We start from the raw sequence: 15,253 nt of genomic DNA, 5'->3' as shown, positions 1-15,253 counted from the left end.
CAGACACACACACACACATGCAGAGAGGCACACACAGGAAGACACATAGACTACATACATGTACGTGCACACACACACACAGGCACGCACGCACACACACACACACACACACACACACACACACACACACACACACACACACACACACACACACACACACACACACAGGTAGGCAGAAAAAGGCAAAGAGTGGGTGAGGGAGAGAGGGATGGAGGAAAAGAGGAAGAAGAATAAGATCCGAAACGACAAAAACAACACGAGCATACGAGGATACGACACAATCGTTTAATGGTGCATCACGCATACAAAGTGGCTTCCTCAACAGTGGTAGAAGCTTGATAAGACACGCGCTCCCCCATCTGCATCCCTTCACTATGTCCACACACGCACCTCTAACTCTGAGCTGGAAGGAGAAGTGGGCCTCCTTCTGTCCAGTGGTGGCTGTCAGAGTGTACTTCCCACTGTCCTGCTCCGTGGGGTGCTTCAGGTTTAAAATACTCTGATACCTAAAAAAACAACACCAAGCTGAAATGAACGACCAAAAAAACATCCAAAAAATGCTAAAAAGAGAAGAAAAAAAGCTATTTCCTTATGCATTAAGACACAGAGCCTATGATATAACTCTGTTATAGCCAGAAGGACATTTACCAAGTTGTTATGTTAGTAAAGAATGTATGCAATGTCAGAGTACTGCTATTCAGAACTAGAGATGCACCGGATCCTGATTTTTAGGATCCTGCCGGATACCGGATCCACTGCTTAAGATCCTGCCGGATCCGGAACCGGATACCGGATCCTATGAAAGGGTTGAAACACATAGCCTACTCACACACGTGGGCCCTTTTTATCACGTTGGCTCAAACTATTTTGACTGAAAAGCCTCGGCTACCGGATCCTGGATCCTGGAACCGGATCCGGATCCGGATCCTGTGAAAAACCCTATTATCCTGCCGGACCCGGAACCGGATCTTGGATCCGGTGCATCTCTATTCAGAACTATAGTGATGTGGTTACATCATAGTTACATTTGACATAGTTACATTCAAGTTGTTTTAATAAATAAATCATCTCTACTCTCTTCCCACTTGCGGCGTGGAACATAATGCCTTACGTACCGGTGTCCCAGGACGTGGCTGTTGAGGGCATAGAGGAAGGTGCTCTTCTCCAGGGGGAGGCCGTCTTTCCTCCACAGCAGCGTGGGCTCCGGGTGCGAGTCTATGAAGATGGTGAACTCCGTGTCCTCCAGGAGCGTGAACATCTCCACCACGCCGATGCCACTGTGGACCAGCGACACGAAAGACTTCTCTTCTGCAGGGAAAGAAGACGGAGGGAAGACATTTAGCTGAGGATAGATTGAGACAGAGAAGGAAATGGAAGACATAGGAACAGAAACGACAGGAACAGAAAGACAGAGAGTGGAAGATGGACAGACAGACAGACAGACAGACAGACAGACAGACAGACAGACAGACAGACAGACAGACAGATAGATAGATAGATAGATAGATAGATAGATAGATAGATAGATAGATAGATAGGTAGATAGATAGATAGATAGATAGATAAAATGTAAATGAGTGAGGAAATGAGAGGAAATAACACACAGAAACAGAGGGGGAGATGGATGGAAAACGGAGAGGAAGAATGGATGAGATATGAATTGATGAAAGTGTGCGGCAGTTACATCTGGTCAAGTCATCTGGTCCCAGCAGGGCAGATGGTGAAAGCAGAGGAGTCCCCTTACTGCGGCCAGCAGGGGAGACAGAGACAGAGCCTGATGACAGAGACACACACGGAGGAACTACCGCATCTCTCTCTCTCTCTCTCTCTCTCTCTCTCTCTCTCTCTCTCTCTCTCTCTCTCGCTCTCTCTCTCGCTCTCTGTCTCTTAAATTCAAATGGTGCTTTATCTGTAGGACTGTTTAGTCACAGTGTTGCCAAAGCATTGCATACAAATAACAAGATCTCTCTCTCTCCCTCTCTCTCTCTCTCTCTCTCTCTCTCTCTCTCTGTCTCTCTTTCTCTTCCCTCCGCTCCTCTCATTTCTTTCTGCCCTTGCCATTATTCCCTCCTCTATTCCCTTCACCACCGTTCCTTCACTCCTCTCCTTCCTTTCTCTGAGGTTTAAACTGGAAATGGACGTTCAAACACCTCCTTCTGGCTAAATGTATTGCTTCCTCTGATCAAGGCAACACATAAAAGCCTCCCTACTGTTATACCTTCCACATGTTTGACTGGGCAGTATGACAACTTTTCTTCTGTTTCAAAGCTCGTGTAGGTAGTGCATGTGATTCTGTAGGACCATGATACAGTGGAGTGCTCGTTTTCAACAATATTAATCTATGCAATGATGTGCGACGATAATATTGCCAGAGATAATATATTATATCGTTATTTTCTTTTGTTTCAGTGTCGACACAGGCACCACGCTTTGGTTCTCTATGGCACACTAAAACACAATAGGCCTAAAATGTTTTTAGTTGAGGATAGATGATCTGGGGCAATTACAGTTAAACCAAAGGAAGTACAGTACCTTCTGAGGAAGTACAGTTAAAAGTCTGTTAAAAGAACAGTTAAAGGTCAGGTGTGACTCAATACTCCTTCAGTTCCTGATGAGTTTTAAGCTTGCACGCACCAAAGCAACCACATACTACCCTCTCTACACTGCACGCACTGTATATTAACGGTCAATGACATTTTTTAAGTAGCAGAATTCAGGTGGTACAACCACAGCTTATACCCATAAATCAACTAGTAATTAGTACAAAAAAACATGTACCAGCAATGAGTATGCTTCTTAGATAATCCAGTAAAAACAACAAAAAATACAATTAAATGTATACGTTTTTGTTTTGTTTATAAACACGGTGTTGTGAGGAGGGGCAAGACACTGGCAGCCAACCATGATAATTTTTTTGACCAACAGCGGTTTCCAACAATCAGAGTTGTGCACAGCCAGGGACGCTCAAGCCAGGGGGAAACAAAAAACGAGAACCCATGTATGCAATAGTGGCATTAAGTGTGATTGCATCATCCTGACGTCTGCTACTACGTACAAAAATGCCATTGACCCAAACACAGTGTTTGTCCGTGGTGAGGAGTGAGTGTGAGTTTGAGTGTGCCGGATGGACAAGGGTAGGTTACCGTGCACGGCGAGAGCCACTTGTCGGCTGCGGGTCTGGCCGGTGAGGGTGTTGGTGATGGAGCACTCGTAGACGCCACCGTCGTAGGCCGATGCGGAACGCACACTGAGGATGTACAGCACCTGATCCCCCACGATCTGCTTCAGCTCATCCGCATCCACGGCCTAGAGAGAGAGAGAGAGAAAAGATCACAGAGGTTTAGCAAAACAGCATTTTTAAATGTGTGGTTGAAAGTACTGCAAGAACCATGATCAATCGAATCAGTCAATAAAAAGTATTTACTGTTCACATACAAACAGTCAGACTAACACATATATGCACAAAAGTACATATACACAGTCACACGTAGGCAAAAACACTTTCACAGACAAACACACAGAACCACCATTTTCCTTATGCGACAGCAGTCTCTCAGACTGATCTTAAATCACCACTCCCACCATGCCATAACGTTGTCCTCCTTTCTCCTCCTCGCCACTGCTACTTCTTCCACTACACTTGACTATCTGATTTCAACAGCCCACCATTTTTACCCCTTTTACAGGTTAATTCTGAATGTCAGACCCCTGAGGATATTGGAGCAAGAGGCCAGCCACCAGAGCCGCTGACAGCTTTGACAGTGCGGGGACAAAATCACCTGAAACGACCCCCTCTCTCAATGCCTACAATGTCATGGGGACCCGATTCTGGGCCCCACCTCTATCTGGGCCCGTGACAACAGACCCGTTTTTGTCCCTCCTGTTGGTGGGCCTGCCGAACAGCCAGCCAGCCAGCCAGCCAGCCAACCATCCATCCAGCCATCCAGCCATCCAGCTGGGCAGGGAGTGAGGGAGCGAGCTAGCGGTGCGCAGTGCTCCCGATCTGTCAGAGGCGATGGCTGGGGCCCAGTGGTGCGCATGGCAGATAAATCAGCAATACGGGAGCTGCTCTAAAGCCTTGTAATCACCAGCACCGGAGACCTCAGCCCGGGGAAAGGGGAGGGGGGAGAAGGAGAGAGGAAAAGAGGTAGAGAGAGAGTAAAGACAAAAAAGCAAAAGGGAGAGAGCATGTGTATGTGAGAGAGAGAGCGAGAGAGAGAGAAAGAGAGAGAGAGAGAAAGAGAGAGAGAAAGAGAAAGAGAGATAGAGAGAGAAAGAGACAGACACGGAGACAGAGACAGAGAGGGCAAGGAGAGATACAGAAAGAAAGAAAGAAAGAAAGAAAGAAAGAAAGAAAGAAAGAAAGAAAGAAAGAAAGAAAGAAAGAAAGAAAGAAAGAAAGAAAGAAAGAAAGAAAGAAAGAAAGAAAGAAAGAAAGAAAGAAAGAAAGAGGGAACACAGAAGGAGAGAGAGTAGAGAGAGAGAGAGAGTGAAGGGCCCCCATGAGGTGGCAAGAGGTCTTTACTTACTTGCTCACAGCTAGCATCTCTGCTAAATGGCTTAGAGGAGCGCTACTGCATAAAAAAACAGACGCGGCAGAGAAGAGCAGCGGAAAGAATGCTCCTTTTTTGCCTCTGCGAAAATTCATTTACACGTGTGTGTGTGTGCGTGTGTGTGTGTGTGTGTATGTGTGTGTGTGTGTGTGTGTGTGTGTGTGTGTGTGTGTGTGTGTGTGTGTGTGTGTGTGTGTGTGTGTGTGTGTGTGTGTGTGTGTGCGCGTGTGTGTGTTAGAGGCCTATAGGTGAACAGAAATATACACACACCAGTAGGGAACACAGATGCAGATGTGTCCAGATGGACAGGACACCCACATAGGTCATGCATACATAAACAAACACACACAAACACACACACACACACACACACACACACACACACACACACACACACACACACACACACACACACACACACACACACACACACACACACACACACACACACACACACACACACACACACACACACACACACACACGTCCCATAAACACACACAGGTGGGTCAGCACATAAACCCAAACCCAGACATAAACAAACCAGAACAGGACTCGTCCCCAAACATTTCTTTTGATCTGAATCGTAAACACGTATACACTCTCGCATGCACACATACCGCCCCAAAATAAATATCACAAATATCAGCCATAACAATTAATGTGCATACCAGGCGTGCAAGCAGAGACAAGACGTACACAAGCAAAGTTTCACCACACACGCACAAACAGGCACGCACACGCACACGCACACACACACGCACACACACACACACACACTACGACAGACTCATCTAAGTCTAAGTTCAGTGGGAACTGTCTTGCTGACTGTGGTGGCGGCACACACACACTCACACACACACACATCTGTCCTGAAGGTCATTGGGGTGAGAAAGGTCAAAGGTAACTGGTGATTTACAGTCGTTTCTCTTGTTTGAACTTCTCTCTCCCTTCTATTTTGCACGTTTGTCTCCTGGCCGTTTAACAAATGGGCAGGTTTTTCAACCACTTCCCTTACCTCACTGTTGCCTTCCCTTTGGCTTCACTTCGGGACCAGGGAAGGGGAGTGATTGGGGGGTCAAAAGTAGCTGCCCTAACACACAATTTTAGACAGGAATCACCTCTGGGAGCCAGTCCTGGGCCCCTCTGGTCTACACTGAGCTCTCTGACTTCCTGAGTTTAAGGGAGGGGGGTATTGGTTGGGTTGTTGGGGGAACAACATGTACTGGTGTACAGCTTGAGGAGATTTATCTATTGGACAAGAGTCCCCCCCCACCCCACACCCAGAGTCTTACCCTGAAAAATACTCCTCATTTAAAAAGAGGCCAAGAGGATAACGCATAGATTGTTCTAGAAGAGAGGAGATGAATCAGGAAGAGCTGAGGGGAAGATAGTGAAGACTTAGGGGGTAGTGAGGGAAGTGTGTGTGTGTGTGTGTGTGTGTGTGTGTGTGTGTGTGTGTGTGTGTGTGTGTGTGTGTGTGTGTGTGTGTGTGTGTGTGTGTGTGTGTGTGTGTGTGGTGTTCAGGGCTGTGAGAAGTTGGGAAAGGGGGGGGGGGGGGTATTAAGTAGGCAGACTATATACTCATGAAGCGATACGGTCAAGTGGGGGTTTGAGATGGATGTAGTACCATCCAAAAACAATGTTACGCTACATTACATGGAGATTGGGGATGATTTGGCACAGTCACATCCATCTGAAATCAGAATTTCATCCATCGGGATATAACTCTTGCTGGTTTTTTCGAGGATGGTAGCATGGGATCATGAGAGAAAAAAGAGGGGGGCACAACGTCATCATAATGAATCAAAATCGTAGCCTTTGTAGCTTTGTGCAGATCGGCCTACCAGTCGACCCGTTCACTCTTTGCTGAAAAGACTCCAGTCACTCCACTGTATATCATAACAACATGGTTATGACATTGCTGAGAGCCTTAAGTGACACATCAAGACTTTATCGTTACAATTTTGGGGAAGGGTGCTAAGTTCTTGCCTGTTTACGGGGATAGCAGAATGGGGAGGGGGGAATAAGGAAGGGCACGTCATAAAGATGGAGAAAGTTCTGGGGTTGGTGGCAGTCAGGGATCGGGTTAAGGATTGGGGACAGGTGGTAAGTTCTTGTGTTCGAGGATGAAGCTTTCGTCATCAAATATTGAACATCTGGCTACTTTTGATGGAGCCAGCGCATGCATCGCAACACAAGGGACTCCAAAAGTCATTGTGCAGCATCCAACATTCATAAAATGATTATCTACTCTACTTTCTATCAAATAATACAAACTGAATGAGAAAACAATGAATGTAAGCTGCCGGAATGGACCATGTAAACCCCCTGGAAGGGTAGGAGCCGGGGCGGGTGATAAGTTCTTGCCTGTTTTCGTGGATGGAGCCACTGCTGCTGGTACTGGGGTCCCAGGGGGGCCGTGCAGGTGATGTTAAAAGCATCCCCAGCCATCACCGTCTCCTCGCTGGCCTTCAGCGTCACGGTGAAATCTTGCCTCACCACAACCTCTGCAGGGGGTTGACAAACAAGAGTCAACATCACATCATACAGTCCTCACACCCCAGTGTGTGTGTGTGTGTGTGTGTGTGTGTGTGTGTGTGTGTGTGTGTGTGTGTGTGTGTGTGTGTGTGTGTGTGTGTGTGTGTGTGTGTGTGTGTGTGTGTGTGTGTGTGTGTCAGTGTGCATGATGTCAGTGCTGTTTTTGGACTAATGCATGAGGTCACCTCCCCCCCAAGTGTGTGTGATGTGAGATGATGTCACTTTGTCATGCTGCTGTTGAGACTTGGGAATTGTTCTTAAAATGGCTGACACACAGCAGTCTCTCCCAGCTGTGTGCAGCACTCTCAATGACATGCTTTTGGTTTTCAAAACAGGGTGTATTTCCTGGTTAAATATGTTCCACTCATTGACAAGCATAGTACAAAATCTTGCAGCTCTGGAAATGTATAATAATAATAATAATAATAATAATAATAATAATAATAATAATAATAATTCGCATTTACTTACGTTTCCTTTCAACCACAGTGTAGACCTGATCGTAGATCACACCCTTGCTAATGGTCTCACAAACATAAGTTCCTTCTGAGAAATTGCCAAAGAATCCATTTCTGTTGTCATACGGTGCTTGAAGCTCGGTGTCACTTGGTAAGGTTTTGAGCATGACATGGGAGCGGGGGTCTGTGACACGGCAAGGAATCAAGTCGCCGGTTGCTTCGGTGTGCTCCTCCGGCGGTACAAATGGAACGGTGGGGTCTGTGAAGAGAGACCAAGGAGGTGCGCGTTTTAACAGAAGTGGCCTGCTAAAATTGTCAGTTAGTAGGCCAAGAACAAATATCTAGGCCCGTACAAAATGATTACAATCGTTCTAGTCTGGACAGAATGTTACAAATTATCACATAACATTGACATTTGCGTTCAGTGGTTTAGAATGCGTTTGATACCTGGCACAAAGATGTAGATTTCCGCCATTTCCTCTTCTGCGGCCTCGTGCACAGGCTCGCCGTTTTGCGGGAGGTAAACACATGAGTAATATCCAGTATGAGAGGCCTCAGCGTCGCCGATTAGCAAAGTTGCGGTGTGATAGTAAGGATAAACGACGACGCCGTCAGGTAAAGGGTCTGCCCATACCACCTGTCGGTTCTTCCCCGTGCAACTGATGTTGAATCTCGAGTGCAGTCCAACAACAAACTCGTCTTCTTCTGCAATGATGCTGGGTGGGTCACTCCGCACTGTTTGAAAAGGGAAAGAAAGGTAAGATGCTGGCCTCTCTTCTTTCTTTCTTTCTTTCTTTCTTCCTTCCTTTCTTTCTTTCTTTATTTTTTTCTTTCTTTCTTTCTGTTTATTCATTGATCTATCTTACTTTCTTACCTTTTCCCCTTTACACACGCATAGAACTCTTCTCATCTGAGCTCCTCGGCTTAATTCTAGGCATCTGATGTGCTTTCCATATCTTTCTTTCTCACTCAGAAGTTTCAGCATGCATGAGTAGTAGGCCTACAGTAAGGTACAGTAGCCTACAGTGCAGTAGGGCCTACGGTGCAGTGTCAAGTAGCCTAAACAAGTCTTCCTGCATAGACTCAAATACAAAATCCTTTCATAAACTAAAATCCATTGAGATCCTCATGAACAAGCTTCCCCTGGCTTGGCGCACTGCACAACATTATTTCTGAAATATAAAACCTATGTTACGAAATATTACCTTTTAATACACTGACTAACACCGCCAAAAGTGTTAGATGGGTCTTGAAAACCCCCATGGTCACCTTGTTGTGGCCGGCTGAAAAGACAAGGACATATAGCATTTTAGCCACACAGATGGCATGTTTTTCATCCTGAAAATCCACAATGTAAGGTCAGTGAGGTATTTGCACTTTTCCAAAAGCCTGTGCAAAGGTATTGACTCAAATAAGCTTTGCTTCTGCTGTCTGAATAGCTCTTCCTTCTGCAGCCATGTGCCTGAGGTTTCTGTTCTTGTAAAGTTAACATCCAATTGGCTGTAGTAGAACAAGGTATGGAGAGGTAGATTCCCAGAGTAGGTACGGTTCATAAAACTCTTGGCCACTGTTGAAATAACTGAACGGCGCCAACTCCATTGTGCGCAGGAAGGAAACCTGTAGCGCAACCCCGACTCGCCACTAGGTGGAGACAGATTACACGTTTTGGTGGAGGCAATCGAAGAGGTGAGGGCTCCATCCCAAGAAGATCCATGGATTTGCCGCGGTTAAAAAAGCAATTTTAAGACATCCCTATCTTCATTCAATTTGTTTAAAACATAAACGATAGAGAGAGTATCCCGGTATGCCACATGAACGTTTTCTACATAGTGATGTTCTTTGATGTGCTTTTGTCGTTTTGTAAAATAGGCTACCCTTAACAGCTTCTACTAAAGACTTATCTGATGTTAATTACTGCCATTTTGAGTTTAGTTCTCTCGTATTTTAGAAAAAAATAACGTCATGTGACACACCTTCCAACAAGCTAAAACTTCAATTTAATGACAAAACATTACGTTTTACAGTGTTAATCATGCAAGTGAAGATAGCGTACCCTTTACGCATTAACTTAATTTTTATATCTACTTGATTCCGCTCTTGAGACGAAGACTTGGCTAGTTTAAGTGACTAGACTGCTTCTACACTGCAGTTTTCCAGTCTAAGAGATAGGCTAGTCCAGTTTTTTTAAACACTTTTGTCACAGACTATTCAGGCTAAGTACTCAGCCTTGCCAAAGTCCTCATTTAGGACAGGGTGTTTCTAATCCGGCGTGTAGCCCTGTCTGGAAGTACTTTCCTACAGACATTCCCGAGCGCCGATGTTTTATCTGTCTGTCTGGCTGGAGAGCTCAAGTTATGTGCGGACCCCTGGAATCCATCAGCACTCGAGCGGGACGAAAGACGCCACTCAAACCAGGCAGGGGGGCAATCAGTCTCTGTTCTCGGCGGCCTCTTGGTTGTGAGAATAATCTCTGTTGGTTTTATGTCCATAGAATTGCACAGCCACCTAAAATGCGTCCCTTCCTAATGAATTTGACGATTTGTTACACTTCCCTCCTACAAGTGAGGTTGTTGTGAAATCTGGCTGTTATGGCAGACGAAGCCAGAGGTGAAGTCGGTCGTTTAAGAAAAAATAAATGATTTGAACCCGGTTGTCATCAACCCCAGATTAAACTCTAGAGGTGACTGTCACCAAATGCTTGTCTGCGGACATTCTCTGTGGCGCATCCCGGCGGGGTAATTGCCCATGCTAAATCCAGGGGTGTTGAGTTGATCTGTAATTATAGCGACCCTTCTCCGCAGAACTTGTTTGAACGGCAAACACTGGCGTGGGAATTCGTGCCTGACTTCAGCTCGAATCGGACAAACTTTCTAATCCTCTTTGACAAGCTTGCCCACCGTGGCGCGTGTTGTCACTCATCATTCCGCCCGTATACAGTCAGTGGAACGGTGACGGCAGTGTTTTGTATCACGGTCGGGGTGCGCCAGCGTTGCGGATACAGTCCCGCTCTAGACTCCCCCGCTCCTCCGTACCACTACCGCCCACACGCAGATGCACGACTGTCTCTTGTCCAAAGGCGCTCATCTGCTACGCTCGCATTTCTCAAAGCAACAGCTGACAGGCACCGTTTGTTTCACTTCCCAGCTCTTCACACTTACTTTATCTGCTTAAATTCAATTCTACACATACAAGATCGATTTCCATGGGAATATCGAAAGGGGCAACATGGCTCTAAAGATAGCGCAGAGAGTTTAAAATTGAGTCAACCTGTAGCTATTCAAGACAAGAGGCTAATTCAATTCCCTGACTAATGAAATAACTTTAATGTCCACAGAGCTCATCTTGCCCAGGTCACACAGAGCTCCCTCAAAAGCTGACACAAGTTTCTTGTTATGGTATCATATGTTTTGGTAGGCCTATCGTTTGCCGTAACTTAATGCGACTGAATCCAGTCTAACTAAATGAAGACAATTTGCTCATTTAGTGATATTACGCGTTGAGCGTGCGTTTTTTTTAATCCGACAAGGGCAACCACCGACGCGTTTGACTTGAGCTTCGCTTTGCAAATTGAGCTGTAAAGCGATTCAATACCCAGCGCTGCGTGCATCCAAAGTAGAAGAGAAACTTGTACTCTCAGCAGATCCTCGATTCGGCGCTTGCTGTTCTAGGGTATTGCCATCCATCCCCAAACAGATGCTGCGTTATGATATTCCTCTCCAAGCAAACGTCATTCCATATGCACGCAAAAAAAGAGTTGAGATCCAATTTAGGTGTGTATGCCCAGCCTGTAGATGAGAGTGGCGCATCCAGAAAGTCAGTTGTTGCCAATGATAGGGTCCCCCCAACTATATAGGTCCGAACCAAGTCACTTCTCAGAGGCCAATGCATAGGCTATATACATCCATTCTCTTGGAGTTCAACGTTTGTTTCGCTGCAGAATGTGGTAATCCGTTTGAGAAGATCTTCCAAATATCCAAGAGTGCGCACGGTGAAAATTGCATGTAGGCTAACTGGAACTATAAATCCAAACGGTAATTCCAACGAGAAAAGCAAATAACAAAATAAATAATAATCACTGATGTTTTCTTTAAAAAAAAAACCCTCTGAAACAGGCTTGTAACAATGACTTTGGCTACTACACCGTTACACTAAATAGACCTACTTAAAAATATATATGTAAACATATTGTAAGTATTCGTTTTAAAGTTTGCAAAGCTCAAAAGCTATTTGAAGAAGAAGAAAAAAACATCATCTAATGATGAAACCAATTAGTTGTACCAATTATCTAATACAATACCTTTTTCAAAATCCTTTTGATTGTACCCTTGATATAAAAAACTCCTAATTGCCTTCAATAGCCCATACAAAAAGTACTCCAGTTGGCGCAGTTAAGGGTCTTGGCTTTTTGTTGCAGTGGTAATCCTCTAGCCGAGTTGAGAGCAAGCATATGCGCGCCCTCCGTCTGGGTCCGCAGCCGCTCGAACAAATGCGCCTCTGCTACAGCGACCTGTAATTGATTCAATGTTACTGTCCATCCTTCCCAAAGAACTAATCATCTGGCTCAAAGTAAATAACTTTCAGGAAATGACCCCCTCCTCCTTCTCTCCAGTCCCGAGCTTCTTTTCAAAATAAAAGTTCCTGCCTATACGCTGAGTAGCAAACGGGCGTCGAATTTCCCTGCACTCTGCAGTTTGGGAAGGAGGCGCATGTGATGGTAAAACGAGCGGGGAATGGGGATTGGAGGGTGATGGGGAGCCATATGTTTTCCGTGAGTGTGAAAAAGGGGGCCCCTGTACAATAGAGGAGTTTTTGGGGACATCGTAGGCAGATGGATGCATTTCTATTATATTGGAATAGAAACTTCATCAGAAAAGAAATGCATTTTGAAGAGGGACGGTGTGCTTGCACTTTAACGCAGGTTTATGGCATCCAGGAGCATGCCTACCATTCTCCCCATGTCTTTTTTATGATCACATGGCAATAGACAGGTTATGATGATCTGCCAATCGGATCCCTGTGGCCATAGGTTTTCATTGGTAACCCAGTGATGCTGCGTGTCCATGGCACGGTGAACTCCAGCAACTTCCAACACCAAGGCAGCCAGTAAGGGACATAGAGGGCGCTCTAACACCACAAACTGCTTTGAGCTTTAGTTCTAAGCTCAACTTTTCGCCAACTTTGCAGCTTGACTAACAATCGAGGCTCTGTCAGTCATTTTCCCTCGCTGTTTTTGGACACGGAACAGAAAAAAGACTCGTATTCGTCATTCGATTGAGTATCGTTCTGGATGACCATTGTGCTCATTATGGATAGGTAACCCCTTACAGTTCCATCCCCCGATCTCTTGACAAAAAGGTGTGATGGAATGCTCTGTCTACAAAGCCGGAGCAAGGCACAAAGCGACGCCGAATCCGCACAGTATACCGTCTATGTGCGAGGACAGGACAGCAGTCCCCGAGGCAGAACACCCCCAACTGCTAAGCACCCCCTGCAGTCTACAGCAACCCCCCATCCCTTTCCAACCCCGACCCGCTGGAGCAACTCCGCCTGAGCGAGCCCTGCAGCCACATCTCCAGCCGCTCGAGCCGATTGCTTCCACATGTTCCTCTCGCCGCGGCGCACAAAAAGAACAGTGTCCCTTGTTCTCAGCACAAAAGCGCTCTAATCTTTTGCACCCATAGGAAGCCATGTATAGTCACCCGTTCAGAACGACATCCATTAGATAGACCAGGCTACCTGTGATGCGTTTACTGCCCAACGCACGTGAAAGATGGTAAGATTGAGTTGTTAACCCTGGTTATTACGGGGGAAATAACAAAGGCGCCGTTTTACTCCCGTGATTATTTCCCAAGGATTGAAAAAAAGGAATGTTTAGCCTAACCTTTAGCTTTACAAACGTCGCAAAGGTTTTCTCACCTGTGGCCTTGACTTGCGAGTTGGATTTGGGAATACAAATAATTGAAAGCTGCACTAAAACCAAGTAACCTGTGGAGCTTTACTGTAAGCCATTTCCATAATAAAGAATGCATTGCCAGCACCCAGCTGTAAGGAAGGGAGAGAAAATAAAGTAAAGGAAAAGTTTTTTTTCAATAAAAACACGTAATGTTTACAAAACTCATAATAGCCCCGGAATGTGCGCTATTCCACAAATGCCGTTACGAGTTTGTTTTTAACGTCCTCCACCTTGAGCGCGCACGCACGCACACACACACACACACACACGCGCGCGCGCGCGCGCTGCAGAGTACTGTGACACCCTATCTTATAATTCGTGTGCGTAACCACCATTCCGTTTCAAAAGAAATGCTGTCAGAGCGTTGCACCAAACATTTCCACATGGTGGCGTGTGCCTAAGAGTGAAACGTGGCAGTGATCAAGAAAACAAGACAGAGCTGCAACACAGAATGGGCATGGCATCATTGCTTATTCTCTGAATAATTGTTGAAGTTGTGAACTATAAAACAAAGTACAACCTGTATTTACTAAGAGTTGATGTCATTGGCATTGTCAGGGTTCTTGAATAGGAATAGCCTACCTTACCTGTATAGGCACAATTGGCACAGACACTCAATTTGTTCCTTTATCAACCATTTTCCTATAGAGTCAAATTAATATGAATACACAATATATGTAACTAAAGTAATGTATCTTAAATGTTTGTGGGTGAGTGAATGCATGTGCAAATCACTGCGAAGGAGTCCTGCAAGGGGGAGCTGGCAAGATTTTAAGGGCATAAACATGGGGCCATTTGAAAGCTTATTATAATATATTTTAATAGTATTGATTTATTCAATCTGAAATGTTTAAATATTTTCAGGCTGTGGCCAAAGATTTCTAGCTCTGTGTGTGTGTGTGTGTGTGTGTGTGTGTGTGTGTGTGTGTGTGTGTGTGTGTGTGTGTGTGTGTGTGTGTGTGTGTGTGTGTGTGTGTGTGTGTGTGTGTGTGTGTGTGTGTGTGTGTGTGTCAGTTTTGTGTGTGTGTGTGTGTATCAGTTTGTCTAGATTTCTAGTTGTGTGTGTGCGTGTGTGTTTAGGGGGAGAGGGAATTTATGATTTTATAATTTTTCTCAGACATCAAAAGTTCACTATGTTGATATAGCACTGTGGTTGATGTGATGGTGCAAATTGGTATTGTTTGGATCTTATTCAGTATGAAATGTCCAATGCCTTTGACTGCTACACTTTTCTCTATTTATCAGATGTTATTTTACCAGGGTTGTCAGATGTAGCATGACTATCTGTGCGTAAAATCAGAGTATTGGGCATTGGACAGATTTTCTGTAGATTTAAGGCCATAGAAGTAAATAGAATGTTGTTCAAATAGGCTGGGATTTAGTCCCCCCAACCATTCTTTGAACATTTATTGTGCTTGAAATCCTTTTCCACATCTGGCAACCTTGTATGTTACAGATGTTACACTAAGTTATTTTTGCAGTGTATGGTGTGCCTAGTAACATTCATGATTCTGATGTTAGTTTTGAAATCTATATTGTGCTGCATTTTGTGTTTTGTTTCTGTTCCTCTTCGTCCCATGCCATATACAGTATCTCCCATCCAGATTCCCTCCTAGAAAGAAGCCCCAATCTAACTCCAACCCTAATTCTTGTCCTAACCCAGTGGTTCTCAAACTTTTTCCATCATTCCCCCCCTCGGAGGGTCTGAATGCTTCCGAGCCCCCCCAAGCAACAGCAGTACTCGCACA

At 45.2% G+C, this 15,253-nt stretch overlaps 1 protein-coding gene across 2 annotated transcripts in view; it reads right to left on the bottom strand.

Annotated features, from left to right (window-relative positions):
• The window catches only part of pdgfra (platelet-derived growth factor receptor, alpha polypeptide), a 45,732-nt gene extending 33,634 nt beyond the window's left edge, over positions 1-12,098 (bottom strand). Inside the window, exons 1-8 of one of the 2 annotated variants that reach the window (XM_063201330.1) lie at positions 11,850-12,098; positions 8,758-8,835; positions 8,000-8,287; positions 7,566-7,811; positions 6,924-7,063; positions 3,144-3,306; positions 1,116-1,308; positions 391-506 (exon numbers count right to left, since the gene is read on the bottom strand). In XM_063201330.1, the coding sequence (XP_063057400.1) occupies positions 391-506; positions 1,116-1,308; positions 3,144-3,306; positions 6,924-7,063; positions 7,566-7,811; positions 8,000-8,287; positions 8,758-8,815 (1,204 nt within the window). In that variant the 5' untranslated portion in view covers positions 8,816-8,835; positions 11,850-12,098. Of the gene's footprint in view, positions 1-390; positions 507-1,115; positions 1,309-3,143; positions 3,307-6,923; positions 7,064-7,565; positions 7,812-7,999; positions 8,288-8,757; positions 8,836-11,143; positions 11,823-11,849 lie in introns of those variants that run through there. The other variant, XM_063201329.1, reaches the window with a different exon arrangement.
• Between the last annotated feature and the right edge of the window lie 3,155 nt (positions 12,099-15,253).

The sequence above is a fragment of the Engraulis encrasicolus genome, chromosome 6 (assembly GCF_034702125.1).
Source record: "Engraulis encrasicolus isolate BLACKSEA-1 chromosome 6, IST_EnEncr_1.0, whole genome shotgun sequence".
NCBI lineage: Eukaryota > Metazoa > Chordata > Actinopteri > Clupeiformes > Engraulidae > Engraulis > Engraulis encrasicolus.
Note: the sequence above shows the minus strand (reverse complement) of the source record. Positions and strands in the feature narration are given on the sequence as shown.